Source organism: Podarcis cretensis (assembly GCF_951804945.1).
Source record: "Podarcis cretensis genome assembly, chromosome: 2".
NCBI lineage: Eukaryota > Metazoa > Chordata > Lepidosauria > Squamata > Lacertidae > Podarcis > Podarcis cretensis.
Window position 1 is genome coordinate 94,020,834 of NC_137171.1, and position 23,497 is coordinate 94,044,330.

At 40.9% G+C, this 23,497-nt stretch overlaps 2 protein-coding genes and 1 long non-coding RNA gene across 14 annotated transcripts in view; 1 reads left to right on the forward strand and 2 right to left on the reverse strand.

The window, feature by feature from the left end:
• Positions 1-1,744: 1,744 nt before the first annotated feature.
• On the reverse strand, positions 1,745-8,460 carry TRNT1 (tRNA nucleotidyl transferase 1). Its single transcript, XM_079963719.1, has 8 exons — positions 8,351-8,460; positions 7,400-7,556; positions 6,799-6,992; positions 6,311-6,449; positions 5,478-5,604; positions 4,489-4,682; positions 3,288-3,541; positions 1,745-2,161 (listed from the first exon to the last, which is right to left on the reverse strand). Exons 2-8 carry the CDS (start codon positions 7,554-7,556, stop codon positions 1,913-1,915), a joined length of 1,314 nt encoding a protein of 437 aa, XP_079819845.1. The 5' UTR covers positions 8,351-8,460; the 3' UTR covers positions 1,745-1,912.
• A 100-nt stretch (positions 8,461-8,560) lies between these two features.
• On the forward strand, positions 8,561-23,490 carry LOC307209224. The gene is made up of 6 exons (XR_013835442.1): positions 8,561-8,730; positions 10,325-10,379; positions 13,369-13,414; positions 15,608-16,016; positions 16,846-16,930; positions 22,815-23,490. It is a non-coding gene; the product is annotated as an uncharacterized lncRNA (long non-coding RNA).
• LOC307206094 (contactin-4) overlaps positions 19,229-23,497 on the reverse strand; it is a 532,821-nt gene continuing 528,552 nt past the window's right edge. For all 12 annotated transcript variants that reach the window (XM_079958879.1, XM_079958886.1, XM_079958885.1 and 9 more), the window contains one exon: positions 19,229-21,747. In XM_079958879.1, the coding sequence (XP_079815005.1) occupies positions 21,647-21,747 (101 nt within the window). In that variant the 3' untranslated portion in view covers positions 19,229-21,646. The remainder of the gene's footprint in view (positions 21,748-23,497) is intronic.

Consider the following 23,497-nt stretch of genomic DNA (forward strand, 5'->3'; position numbering starts at 1 on the left):
TTAGGCTCAAAAGAAGCCTAATTGTGTATCTCGGTAAGATATTTTTAGAAAGGGTAGTTAACCTCACCTTCCCAATTTGTATTTCAAAAGCCTTCTATTGGCTATAATAGGGCTGCCTTTTCATGCCTAATTTCAGCAGAGGGGGAGTTAATATAGAAGTTTGAGGAGAAGGTAGCACAAGTTAGGCTTTTTAAATACAAGTCTCTAAACTTCATACTTAAGGGGGCTTGAGGAACAGACAGGTTTGGGGAAGAATGTCAGTGTTTTGAGGGTTCTGGTTTGCTGTGCCTCTTAATTACGTTTGGCTTACATGAATGCCTCCCATTCCCACGAAATGACATGTTCACAATACATACCACAATATATATGAAGAATACTGGGACCCATGTGCTCTGCAACTTTATCCTAATTTACTGTAAGGATTGATGCATTTTTCCCAATTCATCTTGCTAAATAAAGCCTTTGGGACATGTGTGATCATGAAACTACTGCCCTGTGACAATTAGGTTTCCAAAAGTAAATGGCAGTAGGAAACATTAAAGTCTACAGACACAGAAGCCACACTGAGTGAAATCACTTCTATCATATAAGGGAAGCACTGAGCCAGAAATGATGTACATAGGAAAAGAAAGGAACTGCTTTAAGCAGCCTCCTTAGTTCCCTTACACCAGGGAGTCTTGAACACTGTGCATGTCAGTAGATTAAGAAACAGCCCAGAAGAATTAACAAGGCTTTCTATAATACAGCAGGCTATCAAAAATACAAGACGTCAGACCTCCCTTCAATCTTGAAGCTTGTTAAAAAGTCAAAGAATCATTTTAAAGGTTGACAGATGAAGGATTGGTGGTCAGGATTAAGCTTATACACCTATTAGCATTATTAAAGGTAAAGGTAAAGGTACCCTGCCCGTTCGGGCCAGTCTTGCCAGACTCTAGGGTTGTGTGCTCATCTCACTCTATAGGCCGAGAGCCAGCGCTGTCCGCAGACACTTCCGGATCACGTGGCCAGCGTGACAAGCTGCATCTGGCGAGCCAGCACAGCACACGGAACGCCGTTTACCTTCCCGCTGGTAAGCGGTCCCTATTTATCTACTTGCACCCGGGGGTGCTTTCGAACTGCTACGTTGGCAGGCGCTGGGACCGAACGACGGGAGCGCACCCCGCCGCGGGGATTTGAACCGCTGACCATGCGATCGGCAAGTCCTAGGCGCTGAGGTTTTACCCACAGCGCCACCCGCGTCCCATGTATTAGCATTATTACCATCAAATAAATAATATAATTTTTGACACTACCTGATCTTGGGACCCGTGTAGTAAAACTGTCTTCAGCAGCAGCAGTCAATGAACATTTCCCTCCACAAAAGTCATTTAATGTGTAATTAAAAAAGAAACCCTCTACAGTCGTCTTTGGTGATCACTTATAGCGGAGTAAGATTGTCTTCCATGAATATGGTGTTAACAGTGTGTCTGTAATTAACTGGAAGCCAATTCTGGATCCAGTGTATTTTGTTTGCAGCTATAAAGGTTCCTATGTACTGCCACCTAGTGGACAAATGCTGCTGTCCTACCATTACCCAAACTTGCACTAAGCAGAAAATTTGCAAGCTGTTTCAGACTTTTGCAGCATATGATGCATGTAGGAGAAAAAACACAACACCACAAGGGCATTCTTAAATAGTTCAGTAAAAATACAAAATACATTTCTTACTCGGAAAATATAACCACACATTAGTAGAACACAGCTGCTTGTGAAATGTTTTGCACTTTAATTGTAAAAAAAAAAATCAATCAAAAAGAATAATCCCGATGATTCCAACAGTGCTTGAAACCCAAGTGAGTAAGAACAATGGAATATTTACATGCAGAATTTGATACAATTTTATGTACTAGATTTACTTTTTTAATCATTATTTTTACACCTTTTTTACATGGCTTAAGAGTTCTTCCTTTCCCATCTGGTATCCACTCTTTTTCCACGTGTCCCGCAGCTGCTGCAAGAGTATCCCGATTTCTTTCCCGGATGAAAACCCCATTTTTCTTATGTCGTGGCCACTTACAGGAAAAGAAGGGACAGACCACTGTTGCATTTCCTTCAGAAGAAGTCCTTCTCCTTGGTACTTCAGAAGCTCACAGATTCTGGATGCCGAGTCAGCCTCCCTTGACTTCACAAAACACACATACACACATCATAACATTGTGAGAGACCTGAACACAAGACATCTGCAGCAGCAGTGGGTGGCGTAGCGGGGCTGTGTTGCACAGCTGAGTCACTGAGCATACCAGGACAGACCAGGGCACAAATATGGTGGCATGGTGCAAATAAACCAGAAGGGGTGCTGGCTTGGCTTTGCTGCCACATTTGCAACACGTTGATCTCACTCCTCTCAGTTCTGGTATTCTGCAGTGTCTTGGCTGAATGGTCAAATGAGCATTGCAGCCAGTCACACCACGCTGTATACACAACAATTTTTACTGAACAGCTATACATTTCCAGTACAACACCAACAACTTTAAAAGCCTTTCTTTCTTGGCTTAGATTCTAAGCAAAGTTAATCATGGAAGTTTGTGTAAGGCCAGACCTGGGGAATAATGTGTCAACCTTTTGAACTGCACCCATGATTCTCTCCGGCTCTAGCTTAGCCAGCGATGTTTTGACATAGAGCCTTCACAGCTAAAATTCAGGTAATGGTTATGTCTAAATGGGTATAAAGAGGTAGACAAGCTAAAGTGCACTCTCTGTGTATTTTTAAGAAGCCAATTCCCATTTCCTTATTGCCTTCATCCCAACCAGTAGGTTTTATCTGCTTTGGGGAGACAATGCGGCACTGGTAGCTAACAGCAGGTTAATACAGTCATACCTTGGGTTACAGCCGCTTCAGGTTGCGTTTTTTCGGGTTGTGGACCACCGAAGCCCAGAAGCACTGGAATGGGTTACTTCCGGGTTTCGGCGGTCGCACATGCGCAGAAGCGCCGAATCGCAACCTGTGCATGCGCAGACGCAGGTTCTGAACGCTGTGGGTTGCGAATGTGCATCCTGCACGGATCACGTTCGCAACCCGAGTGTCTACTGTAGTAATAAAAAAACCTGAAGAGTTGAGCACCTGTCAAGAAAAGCTTCTGGCGCGGTATTTTTTAAGAAATGTTTGACTTTTTACTGTGCTTCATAATTTGTTGGAGGCTGCCCAGAGTGGCTGGGGCAACACAGAGCAGTGGCATGATGATGATTATTATGGTAATAATAATAATAATAATAATAATAATAATAATAATAATAATAATGTCACTTACATCTATAATGAACTCTTGATATGGTTTGAGTGGCTCTGTGGTATCAGTAGCTTTGACCAAGTCTCTCCTGTGCTTCAGCAGAAACAGCGCAAGGTTTTTTTCATCTTTTGAAATTTTCAGCCTTAGGTCCAGTTTCGAGACGTCGTCTGGCACCTTTAACAGTGATGTTAGAACGGTCATTGGTTTTGGAAAGAGATTCTGAACATTTTTACAGACTGTGTCAAATTCCTGCAGGCTCCCATTAACAGGTAATCCTGAGGGAGACACACAAAAAAGGAACATGAGAATAATGAAACCAAGAAATCAGAAAAGCTGTTTAGAAAATGGCAAACAAGAATGCAGTAGCGAGTGGCATCATTAGTCCCAAACCACAACCGGTTGCCTTGCACCAGCACTGGGACAGGGCAACTGTTGGAACTACTGATGAATGATGTTCTACAACCAATATACAAGCAGGCTGTTAATGCGAGTTTGACTTAAGTCTAGCAGGCAAGGCTAGGCTCTTCTGCCTTAAGGGCTATTATAGTTGTACCTTGGAAGTTAAACGGAATTTGTTCCGAAAGTCCGTTTGACTTCCAAAATGTTTGAAAACCAAAGCGCGGCTTCTGAGTGGCTCCTGTAGCCAATTGGAAGCCCCGCTAGATGTCTGGCTTCCAAAAATAGTTCGCAAACCAGAACAGTCACTTCCGGGTTTGCGGCATTTGGGAGCCAAGATGTTCGGGAACTAAGCTGCTTGACTTCCAAGGTACAACTGTATTATTATTTACTGAATTTGTTAGTCACTTTATCTTGTCCAGGGCAACCCAAGCAACTCACAAGCAAACAGACAAAAAATCCCACATTAAAACCAAGAGGGGGAAAACGTACAATAGAAACATCCCACCCATTTCTGAAAGGCCACAGACTGTAAAAGGCCAAAGGCCTGGTTATAAACGATAGTTTTTGCCTGGTGCCTATCAGAGCAGTTTTAGATACACTGCATGGGCATAATAGTTAATGCAACACACCCACAGGAGTGCTATTGTGCATCTGTGAGAACAGAATGCTGCACTAGATAGATCTATGGTCTGATCTGACAGGCCCTTCTTGTGTTCAAACAAGGGACAGAGATATTCACTGCAGGTTATGTCACTGCAAGTTTTCCCCACTGCTACCTCTGGCTGAGATAAGCATTACTGCTATGTAAAACATAGCACTTTACCTATATAGCCAGCCACATCCAGTTCGTACATTAGGCGGATGAGATGATTAACATGGTTTCCAACAAGAATTTTTTTCAACTCCACCCAAATCCTCTCGCCCGATATTCCAGCCAAACCTTTGGCATTATCTTTGATTGCTTCCAGAGTGTCAGGTTCGTGGTGGCCAGGTTTTTCTGCAATCCGTCCATAAAATCTGGCGTGGGTGGGAGGGAAAAGAGAGAGAGAGAGAGATCACTTTTAGTACCTGGAGCAAATCTGTTTTTATCAAATGTCAAGTTGGAATGCTGGTGGTCACCATTCCTCTTCAACCAGGCCTTTGGCTGATTATCAGTCTGTGTCATTTTAAATGTGTTTGTGGGAGGGGGTGTTATTGTTTTTATTGTGTACTTTATTATTCTGCATTTTATCTTTGGAGGTAGGGTGGTATACAAATTCAATAAATAATACAGGTGGCGACCTTTTCATGCAACATTTCTGTTCCTGGCTCCCATTCTGCCCTCTTCAAGTTCCAAAAGCACCTATGTGTCAGGGTCATGTTCTAACCAACTAAGCTATCCTGTTGGCCAACTGGACGCACCTAAAATGGTCACTCACTGCCTGTAGTAAAAATAATCATTTTTGAAAATACAGACATTTGAGATGCAAGTACCACATACGGATATTGAGTAACCTGAAGAAAAAAAGGAAGAGGTGAATGAACAATGCCTTGGTGCACTGTCTCAGTGTGGGTCCACCGCCCCCCTTAGGTGAGTGAAGAAGTGACGCCGTTCAAAAATACATGTATACTGCAGTTTCATAAAAAATACCAAACTAGCTCCAAACAATTTTATATGCACCATTAAAAACACATAAAACTAAAAGCATGAGCCACCAGCTAACTTTTACAGAAATCAAACCCCAGCCAGCAATCTGCCAACTGTGTTTTGGACCAGTTGTAGTTTCTGAGTTGTCTTCAAGGGCAGCCTCAATAATCTAGTCTGAAAGCTACCTGAAGTATCGCAGAATTCTTAGGTAATCCTCTTGTATTCTCTGGTTTGCATGTCCGACAAATCTGACTTTGTTGTTTTTTAAATCATCATAGCCATTGAAATAATCATAGAGTGTTCCATCCAAACCTACAAAGCAAATAAAGGCAGGAGTTTACTTCAGTTCACAAGTTTACTTCAGTGAAGCATTTTTGATAGAGGTAGGCTGCCAGAAAGTTCAACCATGGTTAGCCTACATGCCAAAATAACCTTCTCAACATGCAGGCCTACCTAATGAAGCCAAAATGGCACCATGCGACAAGAGATGACTATCAGCAGACTTGAGGAATCCCAAAATATGCGGAAGTACAAAAAGACTTTAGGAGGAAGGGGGCAGGGAATAAAAAACAGCCCAGTGAGAATGCTCAGTGGCCACAGAACCCCAAGAGTTTGTTGTGGGGAAGGGGGAATGGAGGAACAGAGATGGGAAAAGAAATGAAGTCTCCTGGAAATGGGCAGGGCTGCTGTCTGAAACTCTCAATGTGAGCACTCCACACTGAAACTTTTGTGCTGGGTTCCAATTGTCCATGTCACATAAACTAGTCAAAGAAATAATAAATACTGTTTTTTTGTTACATTTATATCCCTCTCCCCTGTCAGGCAACTCAAGCTTGCTGCATATATAGTATGTGGGTCCCAGGAATTTTTCAATCTGGTCACTGAGCAGACCCCCAATTACTTTTGACAAGCGACATGTAGCTATTGACTTTGGACCAAAGATTTGTCCAGGTAAAAAGTTGTGTGGGTGGCTGGCTCTAAACTAGAATGGCACATCAGAGGGTTGTGAAGGGGTTACCTAAGAACATAGAATTGATTGTGAGATCTCTCCTCTCAGCATCTTTTTCCCAGTCAGTTGTAAATTCCACTTCCGCATGTCTCCCATCAGTAACCAGATCAAGTCTAAGCGTGGTAATTTCAAAGTTCTCCTCATGGAGCTATAACAGAATTTTGTAAAAGCATTTGTTCACCTTTTTGATAACAGCACCCCTTTTCATATGGAAAGAAACGAAATTATTTGCATGTCCCATTAGTCTGCATGCAACCTAACTGTTAACAGAACGTGTTTATTAACATTCTGTATACTGAGAATCTGTCCTTAGCTATTAGGATATTCACAAATATTCGCCGACACTACAGTAGGACATCTAGTGGAAGTGTGGTGGAGATTCACAGATAACCACATTTAGTTCTAGAAACAAATTTGAAGTAAATAATACATATTTATCTAGGAAAACAGGTTAAAGAGCAGACTTTCCCAGCCTGGGACTTGCAAAATCTTCTTACCCTGGCAGTGATAGTTCCATGTTTTTCTCCTCTGTTGTTGATCATTCGGACACCTGCAGCTTGGAACATTTCCTTCATCTCAGTAGGAGTAGCAGTGGTGGCAAAGTCAACATCTTGTGGTTTCATTCCATTGAGCAAGTCCCTTACTGCACCTCCTGCTATCCTCAATTCATACTTTGCTTTGTCAAATAATTCTGGGCAGTGGAGGGAAAAAACAATCATTAGCAAAACTTTTTTTAAAAAAATCTCAAGAGTAGTAACTGCCACTTGTACTAATTCAAGCTCACTAAAGTTGATGTGATTTCACTAGCAGAAATGATGATTCCATCTATCAGTTAATAAAACCAAGATATCTTGGGTCCATTTGTGCCCTCTCAGAACAGAAACAGTTTATTTCAGCTCTAAATGACTTTTCTTGTACTGAGATGAACCAACGCTGCTAAAAGGATTGGTGCAAACCCCTTCCCCCAGCAGCAAAATTCCCATTTCATTTCTGATGTCTGTTATCACTCGTGCTCTGGGGGTTCTTCTACACTCTGCTGCCAGCTGGGTCCTGAACAACCATAAAACCATAGAAGTAATAATAGAGAAACGTTAGTACCTGCAACGCTCTTCAGTCCTGGTGTGAAGAGGGACTGGAATTCGGAAGACTCTAGTTTCATGGTGCCTAAACACCGCCACAGGATTTTAACCCCTGTACTGTGTGGGGAGAAGGGAACACCTGCTTTACAGCCAAGAAGGAGCAGGTGATGCCACATCTAAAGAAAAGGGCACAGGTGAGTATTTCAAATATTTCATTCATTTAATAATACTTCTATACCATTTTCATAAGAGGCTCAAAATTCCCAACGGGCTACACTTGCTAAGCAGCTCAGATAGTTTGCTTCTGGGCACATAATTTCTCTCTTATGCTGTCCAGCATAAGAACACCACGGCATGCCTCAAATGGAAAGAAATTTGGCAAATGTTCATGCCCCGCTGAAGTGGCTAGGTTAACCCAACCCATGGGTATGCTGGAAGTACAATTTTAATCAAGTGTGCACAGTGTGCAGATGCTATCATGCACACAGGGGGAGATGGGGAAACTATTGCCCTTCAGAGGCCTCTGTGGGACTGCATATTCCCTACTCATGATGTCTACTTCTCTGAGGAGAGTTGGTGGGGGAGAAAGGTGGCCTCGAGTAAGAACGCAAAAGGCAAATTCTGGAAGCTACTGCTTTACATGCTCAGACCAGACAGCGAGGTAGGGCAGCGGGCGGGCGGAGGGTCCGCAGTGGACCCCCTTGGAAGGCATGTGGGGGGCAGGTGCCTCCCTCTGACGTCAGCCCTCCCCACGCCCGCTCCCCTTCCCTAACTGAACTATGCGGAGGCCTGGACAGGCGAGCATGGATAAGGCAGCAAGCGCCGTGCGCGCAAAAGCTGGTTGGGATACAAGCAGGGGCGAGGAGGACCTGCGCAGCCTGCAGAATCTCAGGCTCGTGCATTTGGGGACGGAGCACTTCCAGCAGCTTAGCAAGAGGAGGGGGAGGGAGGGAGGGGCAGCCACACTCACCCAGGCGCTGGCTTGCTTGCTTTGCTCGCTTCCACCCGGCTAGCACCTTCCGTCGCCGCAGCTCCTAGCAGGAAACGCGTTGTTGGGCTTCAAAACGAAGCGACGGAAGAGGAAAAGGAGGAGGAGGAGGAGTAGAAAGGTCCAGGCCGCGCTCCTCCTCCTCCTCCTCCTCCCCGGAGGCGGGTTGGCGCAGCCGCTCCTCCTTCAGCCCCGGCGCTCCGGGTGGGGTCGAGCTTTGAGGGGCGGCCCTTCGCGCGCGGGTTTTTGGGGCGCCTCCGTCTTTCTACGAGGCTCCTCTGTATTTAACTCCTCACCCGGCTGGTGACAGCGTGGCTTTCCGGAAGGGCTTGTTTATAGTTATTTATCGCTTCGCACAAAAGGTTTGCGCCAAAAATTAGCTTAGCAGGGTGTTGCTGCTGCTGTCGTCATTATTGTTTTCCATTTATTTATTTATGACCCCACTTTTTCCTCCGACAGGGACGCAAGGCAGCTTGTGGATAAAATTAGGGTTGTGATATTTCAAAAAGTAAAAGACACCCGCAAAGCTGTTGAGCCTTTTTTTTTTTTTTAACTACCAAAATTGTTAAGCATTTTTTGGCAACAAACCCAAATTGTTGAGCTCCCCCCCCCCCATTAGTAATTTTAAGCGTTTGGAGCTGCGTTTCTATCGCCGCTTCGTCAAAATTCCCCCCTGACCATTTTTACACCCGAAAATAAGGGCATGTCAGGAATTTTCCTGACGTTTGGCAAGCCTAATAAAGTAAGAACAGCTCTAAACATAGCGTGTGGGGGCAATCATTTAAAAACAATTGAATCTGTATATATAACATACAGACTAAGCAGCAGGACACCAGCCCCTCATAAAAGTAAGTCAGTTTCCAGAAGGACGCACTTTGCTTCGTAATTTTCTAGAAGCACTGGAGAGTTGCATTTTTTCTTGTTTTAAGGAAAGCTCAAAGAGTCTGGCATCCCCAAACGGACACCAAGTTGGCGACCCACGTCCTAAACAACCAGCCTCCACTTGCTTTAATCCGGGAATAACAGAAATGGAAGCTTGGTGGGAACTAAGGAACAAACCAAAAAGCTAGAATTCAACAATGGCAATGCATTGTTTGCATGTAAAAAATAAATGTAGCCTTGTTTCAACTAAATTTTACTTGAGAGTAGACCCATTGAAATGAATGAGCATGTTAGAGATACCTATGCTGAGTAACAGTTGAATACCACCCACAGTATAAAAACCTGATGCAACACAATGCAACTGAGGGGAAACAACTATAAAGTTAGAAAGGAGGAAGGTTTCACCCTATTAAAGGAAATCTTATGTAAGATGTACAAATCTGTACATTAACAAAAAAACCATCAAAAGTCATTAATACTCCCATTGTACATAGAAATGGAAAACAGTAAATGTAAGGGGGGTTATTAATTTAAATTTATAAAAGTTTCTATAGTGCCATGCCTAAAATATCAATGTTAAAACACGAAAGACCATTTAAATAATAAAAAACACAGGTAATAATTATGGTGACTGACTTACTGGTAATCAATATAAAAATTAAACAGCTGCAGAGGCCTGTTGAACTTGCAAAACGTGTTTCCAAATTCTGTTTCCAGGTTTTTGCATATTTTGCTATAACTATGCAGGACATAATTCTGGTATTTATACAACCATTCCATTAAAAGAACACAAAAAACGCAGCCAAATCTCAGACAAGTGCAATCATACAAAATCTATAGCATTATGTAAAATATTTTTACATTTTCCAAATGTTTTGTAAGTTGTCTCAGACTTGATACTTCACACAGTGCAAATCTTCAAACTGCTGTGTACAGTATTAGCAAGGAACATTCCATATTGCTTTCTGAAATGCCTTGCAGAATGTTGTGGTGAAGCATGTCTGGTATGAAAACCTCACATACTAGTTGTGCATTGCTGGCATGATCTTTAACCACTTTTTTCTGGTTCATAAGCTTTTCCTATGTAGCAGGATGATGAGCCATTTTTACAATTGGAAGAGAGTCAAGGGTAATTTGTGATGCAGCATGAAGAGCTCTTGTGTACAGTACAGAGAAAAACCAAAAGTCTTGACAGGGTAATGTCAATCCCCTTAGAGCTGCCTGCAGGATCATTCTAGATTGTAGCCTGTATTTTGTCATGTAAAGCTTGAAAGCTGAAGATAAAATTATTCCTAAAAATTAGGCCCCCAAGTCAAATCCCAACTTTAACAGTTTCACTAGAAGAGGGAAAAAAAGTAGACTGAAATGGAAGTGAAATGAAATTACATTTTCTACTTCAGGACCTAAATATAGCCATCCACTTCTGTGAATCTTTTCAGGTGCTACTCATTTCTCCAGCCTCATAAATTGACACACAGCAGTCTTCTACATGCCTCAATCAGTATTTCTCATGAAAAATAAAATACCATAAATTAAAACTTCAGTAGTTTATACAGTATACTTGTTTACATACTAGATTATAGAAATTAATAGATAATTATCCAGCACAACTCCATGGAGAGACCTGGTCTGAACAAAGACCTTGGATTCTTATCTCATTATACATGACAAAGCCATTTTTCACCTTTTCACCCCTTGCTTTTTCCTGTAAGACCTATTGCAGTCGTTAAGAGTCGTCAACAGGCTCATCACAGCTATCTGCCAATCACCCAATCCCACCACCCTTCTGAGTAATACCCCTCCCCACCTTCTCACTATATAGAAGGGTCTGGAAACTTCTGTTTCAGTGTATCTGAAGAAGTGTGCATGCACATGAAAGCTCATACCAAGAACTGACTTAGTTGGTCTTTAAGGTGCTAGTGGAAGGAATTTTTTTGTTTTGACTATGGCAGACCAACACGGCTACCTATCTGTAAGCAGCTTTTAGTCTCAGAAAGTATTAAGTTGCTGTTTAAATGTATTTTTTGTGATGAGCATTCTCTTTTCTTTCACCTCATTATTGTATGTCCACTTTGTATCATAGAGTAATACTGTCCCTGGCTGAAAAAATCCTTCAGAAATCCACTGTTACAGCTGAATTTTTTGGATGACTAGTCTGAGTTGCCATTAAATACAGCTCTCTAGCTCATCTCCTTCCTCGTAAATTCTTCATGTTGCTTACCAACTGTTCAAGTTGGCTTCCCCTCCCAGCAACTGTTGTTCATAATTCAATTTTCCTATAGTTTCAGTTATCAGCTAGCCCAGTGATGATATTCTCCTTGATTGATTTAGAGCATTTGCAGAGATAAAAATTTCATATCTATCACCAAAAAAGTGTAGTTTTGTGCACACAGACTCGATGGAGCTCTGAATGGAACAGAAAACTTGGCTCTCCAAAATGTGGACAGGTGTACACAATTTTCCTCTTTTCCAGGCTGGTTGCTGTCTTTGGGCTTGGGGATGTGGAGTATGAAAGGCCAAAGGTTAAAAAATGATAGTGCTAGAAATAACAAACCATGCAATCAAGCATATTGAATATTGATTCCAAGAGGGCAACTTTTGCACAGTGTGTTTTCATGCAAAAAGCAGTGACTGGCAATATTATGTTAGATGGCCTTATGGTTTGATTCAGGATAAAGCAACTTCCTATATTCCATGGGTTTTCTTCGGAAAGGCAGGGTGGTCCAGAGGATTGTGTTACAAATTGGAATTTGAAACATGAAAGCTGAATTAGAATTTACTAACTGTTGTCACTTCTCTGGTCTGCACAGCAAGACCAGCCCCTTCACAGTGTCTGTTCCCATTGTTACCCATGAAGTTATTGTTTCTCAGTTGCATATCTTGGAAATGAAAGTGAATGATTTATGTCATGTGTCTGCTGTGATTATGAATGGTAATTTGAATATGCTTTGTCTGTGAAAGAACTATGAAAGATAAGTAATATCTTGAGTCAGTGTACTGTACAAAAATACCAGTTCCCCCAATATACACAATAAGATTATTATTATAAAAATATTTTTGGAATCTGGTATGCCGTGTGGTCTTTTGAGCCTCTGGTGTGATGCAAACTCCTGTACTTTTTAGCTTTGGTGGTGTTTACTTCGCAAGCTTCTCCCATAGAGGTGACTCTTACTATAAAGGGCACACGAAGGACTTTTTAGGGGGAGGGGAAAGAGCAATGCAAAGAGTCATTTTTCCTTTCCAAAGAATCTTTGTCATGCTGAATTTGTCTTCCCAACTATACAGGGTAAATTGTTGTTTTGACCATGACCATCTGTCACATTTGGATGATCATATCTTGGCTTACTAAACCAAAATATGAACAAGCTTTGCTTCTTTCTTTCAATGAGTGGGTTAACAAACTAGGAAATCTTCCATTAGCCATAGTTTCCAGTTCCATCTGTGCTAGGAAACTCTGGTTTCTGAAACCATTCTTTGTGGTTCTATTACTATCCTACCTTGTTCCAAAGCCATTCACTATAGTGTCTCGGCTCAGATGAACCATTAAATTTTAATTACAGAACAAGTCTGCCCTGCGACTTGGAGTAGCAGATGCACTGTGACATATAAAGCACCACCTATCACCACAGTCTGCACCTTTGGCAGGTGAAGCAGGAGCTTGTGTTGTGGTAGAATCACCAATGGAGTCTGATGGAATGAGACTTCTGTTGAATCAAAACCCCTATCAGCAGTTTAAAGCCCACCCCCCCTCCCAAGGCAGGCAGGGGAAAGAAACTCCAGGTGCTTATTATAAGCGCCATACATTTCAGGGAAAAAATTATTTAGCAAAGGCATGCTGATAAAAGCAACAAGAGAAATTGCTTTAAAAGTGCCCTTGATAAAGGAATTGTTCTGAAATGGATCGGACGCATATTAAGCAATATTTGGTCCCGTCCCCCCGTCCCCCCACAATTCCCCCTCTTTTGGTCTGATAGTAATAGTTCCTTGGGTTTTGTTTTTTTTACTGTTTCCCTGGAAGTTTCATTCATATCTCAGGTTATTAAGCCAGTTTATAATTGTTTGAACAAGCTCATTACATCACATGACCTTACCATTAAACTGACTAACATTTTGTTTAGTTGTCAGAATCATCATTATTGGGGTACAGTCTGCCAGTTAGTAGCCGTGAGTAACTTCCCCTTCATTTCAATAATGCTCATGGTTTATATTGTACATAGAACAAGTCTTCTGCTCCTGGAAGCATTTTGCCAACAAAATAAAAACACTACCTCCAAATATTACATTTTCCATAAATGTCAATAATCTGAGCCTTTCTACCTTCCTTTTGTTATCCTTTAGGGTAGGCAAGAAAACAGGCCTTAGAGATTAGTGCTTAAATCTTTTTGGATTGTTTTTAATTAAAGTGAAAATCAGCTGTGGAAAATTAAACACAGCTGAGTTGACTAAGGGGAACAAGTGTTAGCAATGTAGCAACTAGAAGCTAAAAACAAAACCCAGATCCCTGAACTCTGAGGCTGTATTTTAGTATTCTATGGAAGAACACTGGATTTGACTTTGCAGTCTTTGTGTTCCGAATTCAGGAGAAAAATGGCCTGGATACAGGTACCGGTAAGTAAATAAAAGTATTACATCTGAAGGGAAGGAGTGTGGTGCACACTTTCCCATAATATGCTACCAATATGTTTGCTATTTGGATGGAACCACACAGCATATTTTTGTGTGCCTTGATAATATTCTTAAGGTTTAGTCAACCAAGCACTGCACTTGGGTCAATTTCTGTCAATACAGATGGTAATTACATAGGAGAGTGTGTGGTGAATTATATCTCGGAGGATGTGGTGTAGCCTTAATGTGTTTACCAGATTGCAACCCAAAATTTTGCATTATGGGTAAGATCCAACAGAGTGCAATCAGACCTCACGCAACAGAACTTTTCCTTTCTCTCCTCCCCACTGCACACCCTGAGAATTTGTTCCAGAGGGTGGAGTCACCCTCTGGAGCAGATGTTTAGGGCATGTGAGGGGTCTGGAGAGGGGAGAAACTGGAAGTCCCATTGCATAAGCAAAACTCCATTGCACAAGTGGGTAGACACCATTAGATACCACCCATTGTTTTTAAAACAACTGTTGTAATAAATTAGTCAGCTGCTATCTCTAACTCAGTTTTTGTTCTTTACGATTTGACAATCCTACATTTTGTGATTTCTCATGTGGTGGTCTTGGATTCTTGCATCTCAAGAATTTGGTCCACCTCCTTCTTTCCCAATGGCTAAGGGATCGTTCCTTTTACAACCATGGATCACTCCTATGTAATATTTGTGTGTCTCTTTTTGCCATTTTGCCCTGAAGTTCAGGTAGTGAAACATAGTTGTGATTTTCAGTATCTGATTGACTTCATCTCCTTTATTTCATAAGCATTATTTGTCAGAGGCTAATATTCATAGATTCCAAGGCCTTTTACAAAGTTTAAGCATCACTCACCTTATTGTACAAATGGAAACATTAGGCAGAGCAAACCCTATGCAGTTACGTTATACAGTATTCAGTACAAACAAATTTATCACATTTGTGCATGTGATCTTTTTCTCATTCCTGCTTTTAATGTCATTCTTAATGAACCCCACTGCTTAGAACCATTTTTATAATTGTGAAATGTACATTATGTTTCTGTGACGTTGAATCAAGGAGTGGTGACACCATTTGTTCCCAATTTATACTGTAAACTGTTGACTTTCAGTTACCTACCTATAGTAGTTTAGGACTGAATCCAACTAAGTCCTTGGGCATTTCTTCCACCCCCACTTTCCTCACTCCCCTTGTACTATCCCCAAATGTGCCATGGAGAGTTGGGGGAACACCCATAACAGATATTTTGGGGGGAGAAGAGGGAAGGGGAGCTCCAGCTTTTGTGTGAGTGGAGTTCAATGACTTAGTTGGATACAATCTTCATCTTTCACCACCCGCCTAGAATAGGTTTTGTAAAAAGTTCTGAGGAATAAGATGCTGCTGTTGCTATTTTACTGTTGTGTAGTGACATTTTGTATTCTGACACTGCTATGATCATCAGCATATGACTTGGCTGACCAGAACCCTTATTTCTTGCAAACTTCAGTGATGTATGAATCTAGTCCTTGTTGAAATACACACTTTATAGATGGCCCAACATTGTTTCCCTTATGTCTCCCTATGAAATATCCCATCCCTTTGTAGCTGTGATTATGAAAACCAGGTTTGTAGCAAAGCAGCAGCTTCTTAAGAGTACAATTTAGGTACAAGTGAAGGATATAAATGATGGTTCTACTTTGAACTCCCTTTTTATCTGAAGAATAAAAGAAATATCTTTCGGTTTGTTCTCTAGAACCACATGAGTTTCAGAGGGCCCTACATCAGTGAATAAAGTAAAGAAATCAAAAGCAATGCTTAGACCCTGGGAGTTAGTTTGAGGAGCTTTGCTTTACTGCCTTGGAACATTCTTCAGTCTGTTATTAAATATGGATGCAGTTCAATGTTGAATCTGATCTCAAAATAAACGACAAAGGAACCCAATATTGCTTAAAATATGGTTTCGTAACAAACCTAGCTAAGTTCTATCAAGGAAGTTTTAGAGGTTGCTACAAAGACATTACTGTCATATACTGCAGCGGTATCCTTTGACCCAAAGATGAGCAAAATGTCACAAAGCTTTGTTCTTCATAATAATGCATTCCTACAAGCAAATCACTGAAGCTGTTAGAATGAAACTGGTGGGATATGACGATCCAATAAAAGTAAGTCGCCCCCCCCCCAAAAAAAGTGTAAATTACTTATGGAATGTACTGCCAGAAGGCTATGGTGATGCTCACAAATTGTAGAGTTGTTGTTTTTTAAATTGATTATGGTTCCATGACATAAGATTCTAAAGACCACAATTTAGCATAAAAATTAGCATGCTGAACCCCATCGAGTTTGATCCTAGCCTTAAGTCTCCAGTTTCCATTAGAATTGCCCCAAAAAATAAAGCCTTGGTCAATCAGACCAAACATCCTCCTATTTTAGCATTGTACTTTACGTGGTGGTCAAACTGATACCACCAGGAAAGCCACAAATGACGCTTCATGACAATCTCTGCCCCTTGCATGTTTGCTTCTGAGCACCATACCGCTTCCGAAATCAGGATGCTCCATAAAGCTGCCGTGACTAAAATGTAAAATTTCGTCCCTTAATTTGCCATTAAAGCCACTGTGACCTTTCAAATCATTTGTCTCGTCAAATATTCCATAAGAAGTAATATCAATGAAGGTTCCCCTTGTTACAGCAGAGATGGCAAATCACGGAATGAAGAAGAGCCATAGCCCTGTTTCTGGTTTTCAGGAAACTTTTTTAAAAAATGAAATATATCCTTTCGTTATTTATTTGTTATTTAGGAAGTGTCTCCGGACAGCGCTGGCCCCTGGCCTCTTAAGTGAGATGGGCGCACAACCCCAGAGTCTGTCAAGACTGGCCCGTACGGGCAGGGGTACCTTTACCTTTACCTTTTATGAATGAAAACGTTTTTAAATCACCCTTCATCTGCTTTGGATTCAAGGTAGCTTATTAATATATAAAATATACTATTAGCAGATGCCTGCTGCCAAGAAGATTGCATCATTGGCACCAGACACACAGGGATGTTTCACAAGAAAGGGAAATTCCACAAATCACAGTAAGTATAAGAAACCCACCCAGCACATGTATCACAAGGTACTGAAATTATTCCTTGCCAAGGGCTTTGAATCTATGCCATGAGTAGGCAAACTAAGGCCCGGGGGCCGGATCTGGCCCAATCGCCTTCTAAATCCGGCCCGCAGACAGTCCAGAAATCAGCATATTTTTACATGAGTAGAATGTGTGTTTTTATTTAAACTGCATCTGGGTTATTTGTGGGGCATAGGAATTTGTTCAATTTCCCCCCCAAAATATAGTCCGCCCCCCCACAAGGTCTGAGGGACAGTGGACCGGCCCCCTGCTGAAAAAGTTTGCTGACCCCTGGTCTATGCTACTGCAGCAAAACCCAAGTAATCGATGGCCAGTTTTGCTGGTTTTTGAGAAAACTCCCGGATACTGCTTTTACACCCTTGACCATTCTGTATAATTTAAATTTTGTTTTCTTGTTTGAGCCATGCTATTGCTTGGACTCCACTTCCTATAATCCATAGCTTCCAGCATGATGTGAATGACTTTAACCTCTTCATTTTAGGATTTGTGCTGCTACTTGGACATCTGGCAGAAATAAAATTCTTTCCTATGCTGTTCTTTTAGTGATGGTGATGATGATAATTTATTATTTGTACTCCGCCCATCTGGCTGGGTTGCCCCAGCCACTCTGGGTGGCTTCCAACATAATGATAGTGTTTCCATAGTAACTGCAGGTGATGTGCAGCTATGTGCAGATCTACTATTCCAGAGCCACAGTTAAGATGCATTCAAGGTGGCACTAAAATAGAAGATATGAGGGGATACAGTGTGATCCATTCTTTACCTACCTACCTATCTACCATGAAGAGAGCCTCTATGTAAACCAGGCTCTCTGGTTTTTTAGAAGGAAAATTAACATAGGTAACCTTAGTCTCTATAACAGGACAGTCGTTTGAAGGGCAAGTTATACAGGTAACATTTTGATTGTGCTATAAATAATACAAGAATACAACAGAGCTTATAATATGAATGCATTTTCATTTGTTTTGATACCCTGTATGAGAATGCTAATCTATGTTGCAGCTGCATACCTATAATAGTGTGTGAGTTCGTATGTGCTCTTGTTGAGCTCTTGTGTTTCGATAAACATTTACGTTTGAAATCTTTTATCATGTAGTGAACAATTTAGTCTCCTGCTAGCCACGTCCCAGACCCAATGCCCTATCTTTGATGCAATGTACACACACAGAACTTTTTACACGGAAGGGCTACCTGTATCCCTTTGTGGTCACAGTTCACTGCTTCATTGAAATGAATGGGAAACCACTATGAAGACAAGGAGAAATGGTTTAGGGCTTAAGCTTCTGGTCTTGAGTCTCTACAACTCCTTTTCAGATACCTGTTACTGGGCAGTGGCTAGGCTTTATACCCTTTAATGCCCTTTTCTTCTGGAGCAAATTCAAAAGGCTAGCTTCATTTTTGCACCTTAAATATAGTTGCAAGAAAGGGAAAATGAAATAATAAATATGCAACTGATCCACTTGCAGCATAAGCCTCTGCTTGTCTACTCAATGTGTCTTGCTCCCAGATAAGTGTAGAATTGCAGCCTTGATGTGTCACCAGATAACTTGATCAGCCAACCCAATAAATGGTGCATCTTGGCTAGTGAGGTGCTGAAGTTTGAACTAGGCAGTATTCGAAGTCCAGCTGTCTGCAGTTTCAGCCTTTGCTTCTTGGCACCTTGCTGTGAACTTCTGTAGCTCTGTCTATCATTCCCAAACTTAGGCTCCTGGATATTGCTACAAGCACATACACAGTTTCCAAGAATATCAGGATTAGGAAATATGGTTCCTGTGGTTTCCGACATCCCCAGAAAGGGCACCAGGAACCTTTTCGCAGTGAGGGGTCACTAGTATCCTTAAAGACACCAGGAACCATGGGAAGTACATTTCCAAAGGTTCTTACAGTCTTGAGTGTCTAGGGTTTAATGGCACTCTGACTTGCGAGCCTTTGCTACTGCTATGCATAGTCAAGTTTGGAAATGAGGAATGCATGTGTGTCTTTTGGGGCTTTCATTGCAGGGTTTGAAGGCAGCAAACCTCTAGCTCTTCCTACAATCCCAATTACAACATTTTTAAATAATGTTTTTTGTTTGTTTGTTTTAATGGTGCCCATTCCATGTTGAGTTTTTGGAAATCTATCCACCATTGATCCTGGGTGTTTTCACAACACAAATATTTGCGATTAAGAGTGTCATGGAGCATTCTTTTTTTTTTTTAACAAAGAACCACCACAAATGCAGGAAAAATGCCTATAAACACAGGAATATTTACAAATAACAGAATATTTATTACCAATAACTATAAAAAAGATTACATCTGCTAGATCACTGATAAATATCATTTACACTGGGGAGAAAAACTACAAGGCTTTTTTTCTTTCATTTTCTTACTTTTGTGGGTTTTTTTGTTTTGTTTTTGTTTTTACATAGAAGTAACCATATCAAACTAAGAAAGGAACACAGCTTGAAATACTGACAATATTTCTCTGGTTAACACCCCTGACTTACACAAGTGGAATCCTGATTATGAGTTACTTAATAAATATATTTTGAAAGTAGTTTAAAAGTTAGCTTGTATTGTTCTGGAAGCAAAACAGACAAGTTACAGGCAAATTTAAACTATCAGGAAGAACAAATTATAAACCTCTGCAGTGCATTTTTTTTTAATTTGGGGAAAAGAATGAACAGAAAGCTTCATTGATGTCTTAATTATTATTGTTCCATCTGAGCATATGTACAAAATTTTACCCCAGTAACAAATAAATCTTTTATATTAATATATTTTTTCTTTTTAAATTCTGGGCATGGTTCATATACCTTCCCAGACTCTGGTGAACACATGGAGTGGAGCATGGATGGAGCTCTGCATGTGCAAGCTTGTGCAGAAGTTCATATGTTCTTCATTGAGAACCAGTATGCACACCCAAGTCAGTGGAGATAGTGCTCAACCCAAGCTTTAATGGAAATGGATGACAGCTTCATGAGAAAATGGACTGCAATCACTGTCACATTTGAATAGCATTTTATCAACATGCTAGATATGTATAAAGAGCTTGTCAAGAAAATTAAAGCTAGGTCTTCAGAACACTCTTCAGGTGTTGGGTTCTGTTCACTTGTGCTAGCAAAAAGGCAAGAGGGTTTGATATCTTAAAATAAAGGAGCTATTTGGAAGTGCATAGAGACACCCAGACATACATATAATTTTTTTAATGGAAAAAAGCCTTTTTAGGGAAGTATTCACTAGAATGGTATTTATTAGATTTAGCTTATAGCCTATACTCAAACAAAAATCGTAAAAACAGAGATAATTTCGTAATTCAGTTTATGAAACCAAACTATAGAGAATTACAGTTAAACATGTACCTGTCAAAAGAAACATATGTTCCAACACAGAAATCAGCATAATTATGTTTCATTTAAAGTCTCACAGATGCACAGACTTCCTTATTAAAATGGTGCAAATCCAGAATTACATAAATTGCTCAAAGGGTGGAATTTCACCGCATTCAGCATCTTGTCCTTTTCTATAGCAACGTCTGGTCTACATTACTATAGGAGCGATCACGACTAAATGGAACAAATGTTCAATTTAATATTTATTAAATTTTTAGAGAAAACTCAAGTACATTCAAATGAAAATCTTTGCTATGCATCATTAAAATATTAGCTAGCTGATACTATGCAGTTGACTTACACAAACCTGAAAGCAAATGCATTGAAAGTTATTTTAGATTTGTCTTTTTTTGTAATTCGATCCAAGAATGAACACCTTACACGTCATTTAAACAAAAAACAAAACCACTCTAGCTGCATTAAATAGCAGCATGATCCATCTTCCTCCTCTGCACATAGTGGGGGAAAGGATCCTGAAAAAGTATTCCAGTGAACCTTCCTCTTCCCTCTCCCAGTCCTCCAGGTGGCTGTACTGCTGGCACCAGACATGTATATCCTGTCCATGTATAGTTATCTAGCAGCCCACTCCATCCCTTCCATGTGGAAGTCGTCTGTGCATCAGGGGCTAGGAATGGCCAATAGATAAGGCCCAGTGCCCACAAGCGCTGCAATAGCAGCAGCAAACCTGACTTGAGGCCATCAGGGAGAGGGGAGGGAAGACTTCATATAATGCCTGTTTGGGATCCTACCTGTGTACAGATAAGCCCAGGTACCTTGAAGAATGGATCGAGGTCAAAAGAGCTTTGCCAGTGCACTCTTGTAAAACTATACAATCAATTTGAAACCAGTGTACTGAGAACTTTCGACCTGGCTATAAAACATTCCAAAACAATGTATTTTTGCAACAGTAAATGCCATCAATAGCATTCCATAGCAGAGGGGGGAAAGAAATTAATATCTACATCATATGTTAACTTTAAAAAAGTCTATAAAACACTAAATATATAATAAAAAATATGCATATAAGGACATATGTAAACTGCTTTGGTAACATCGTATTACAGATGTTTTCAGTGCATTGCAGAGTTTCCAAAGAAACTTCAGACAAAGCTATATTTGCTTTGAGGAAGTACTGTATAATGCCATTCCTAGAGAAGCATAAAACATTTTTTTTTCCAGTAGTAAGATGTACTCGAACAACAATATTACTTAGTACTGGGTGTCTTCAAAACAACTAGCTAAATGTTGCTTAGTTATATTATAAACAGGAAGTCCTTTAGATATTTTTTGTCATAAACTTGATCTAGCTGTGAGGGAAATCATTATTGTGCTGATGGCTGACAACGTACAAGCATTTGAAGTAGAAGCGCCTGACCCTCTCACATAGGCATCTAGGAAAAGAAGAAAAAAGAAATCACAGGGTTTGATATCTTGCAGCTTCACATACATGAACAAGTGATATAACTTGCCTCACTTTTATGGCGCCCCTGCATTCAGTAGCATGAAAGAATTACTTTGGCACTGATTCAAATGGAAAGCTTTTATATTGACAGAAATGCTAAGTAGCAGGAAGGGAAATCAGGGATTGGGGCTCTAGTCCGGAGTTTCAGTGTGCATGCGAAAATTCTGCATAAAAGTATTCCCAATTCCACTGTAATGCAGTGGCAGCTCCACATGCACAGAAGTGTTTTGACATACGTTTCTTGCATTTATATCCTGCCTTCCCTCCAAAGAGCTCAAGGTGGTTTATATGGTTTCCCCCTATCTTTAGTCTCACAGCCACCTTGTGTGGTACATTTGCTGAGAGACTAATAACTAGTCTAAGATAGAGATGCGAAGGCCTGGAAAAACCCTGGAAAAATGGGGGGGGGGATTCTTTGTTTCTGGGTTTTTTTCCAGGTCTTCCCATCTCTAGTCCAAGGTCACACTCAGTGAGGTTCTTGGCCATGTAAGAATTTGTACCCAGGTCTCCATAATTCATTAGCTGGCATTTAAGTTGCCACAAGAATTTTTGGTAACAACAATAATAAAATATTATTATGTGAACGGAAAAACCCTAGTGTACACGGGAGCCCCATATAAACCTGTTGTGCTCCGTGTTGTGGGTAGTAGAGCTAATGACTAAAGCAAGCCTATTCTTTTGCTCCTGACTTAGTACTTGTTATGTGCCTGCAGGAAAACTACTGCAATGCCATAATTAACCTTTAACACAACTCCACTTTTGTAGGGAAAATTTACTGTCATTTTAGGTGCACAGAGGGATAAATTCTAGTGCTTTGTTTGATCACACAACTGAAAATGCCTATATAAAGAGAAGCTCCGATTATGATTGAAAAACCATTAAGCAGAAAAGGAGGGCCTTTTCTTTTCTTTTGCAAGAGTTTATTCAAAGAAGACAGTTACAAAACTGAGAAAGGCACCTTCTGTTCTTACTAAAGAAAATTTCATTCATTGCCAGGGCCAGCCTGAGACATTTTGGCACCTGAAGTGAAGCCCAAAATGCTATCCCTCCCTACTGGGTAAGTAAAGATCTACATCAGAAACAAGCGGGGCTGGGGAGCATCAGTTTAACTTTTCCAGACCATTGAAGTGGCAATCAAAGGCCATTGCAAGGCGAGGGGGTGTACTCTGAATCACTCTGGGTGGGAGCAGAGCCCAGAGGATCCCAGAGGGCAGCCCATGCCATTTCTTTCTTTGGGTGAGAGGAGACCAGGGCCTTCTATTTCCCAAAAGGCTGCAGTAGAGGCGGCATGGGGGATGCTCCTGAGGATGTAGCAGATCCAGCCTCACAAGCAATGTGTGTCAGTGGGCAATGCATTCCTTGTGAGCTGGATCTGCTGCCTGAGGCGGTTGTCTCATCTTGCCTTATGGGTGGGTGGGCCAGCCCTGCTCTGGCTAATATGACCATGATATAGATACAAAATTTACAAAACTGAAGAATTCTGAATACCGTCATATGGGTGACAGAAGAATCATTAACAAAACTTTACTTGGTAAAGTAAAGTTGGTACTACTTGGTACTACTTATTACATTTTAAAAGCACTCTGTAGTAAAGGTCTATGCACAGAGAAACAAATTCAGCCCTGGATCATTCATGGGGGGAGACTGAAGTACCCTCACATGGCGAAGAACAACAAGGG

What these genes read in the sequence shown, in the direction of transcription:
- TRNT1 (XM_079963719.1), bottom strand. Translation starts at nt 7,556, where the DNA reads ATGTGGCATCACCTGCTCCTTCTTGGCTGTAAAGCAGGTGTTCCCTTC. An exon ending in AGAATTCTGCGATACTTCAG is followed by an intron (nt 4,683 to 5,477) that starts GTAGCTTTCAGA and finishes CACCCACGCCAG; the next exon opens with ATTTTATGGACGGATTGCAG. An exon ending in GGATGTGGCTGGCTATATAG is followed by an intron (nt 3,542 to 4,488) that starts GTAAAGTGCTAT and finishes TGTCTCCCTCAG; the next exon opens with GATTACCTGTTAATGGGAGC.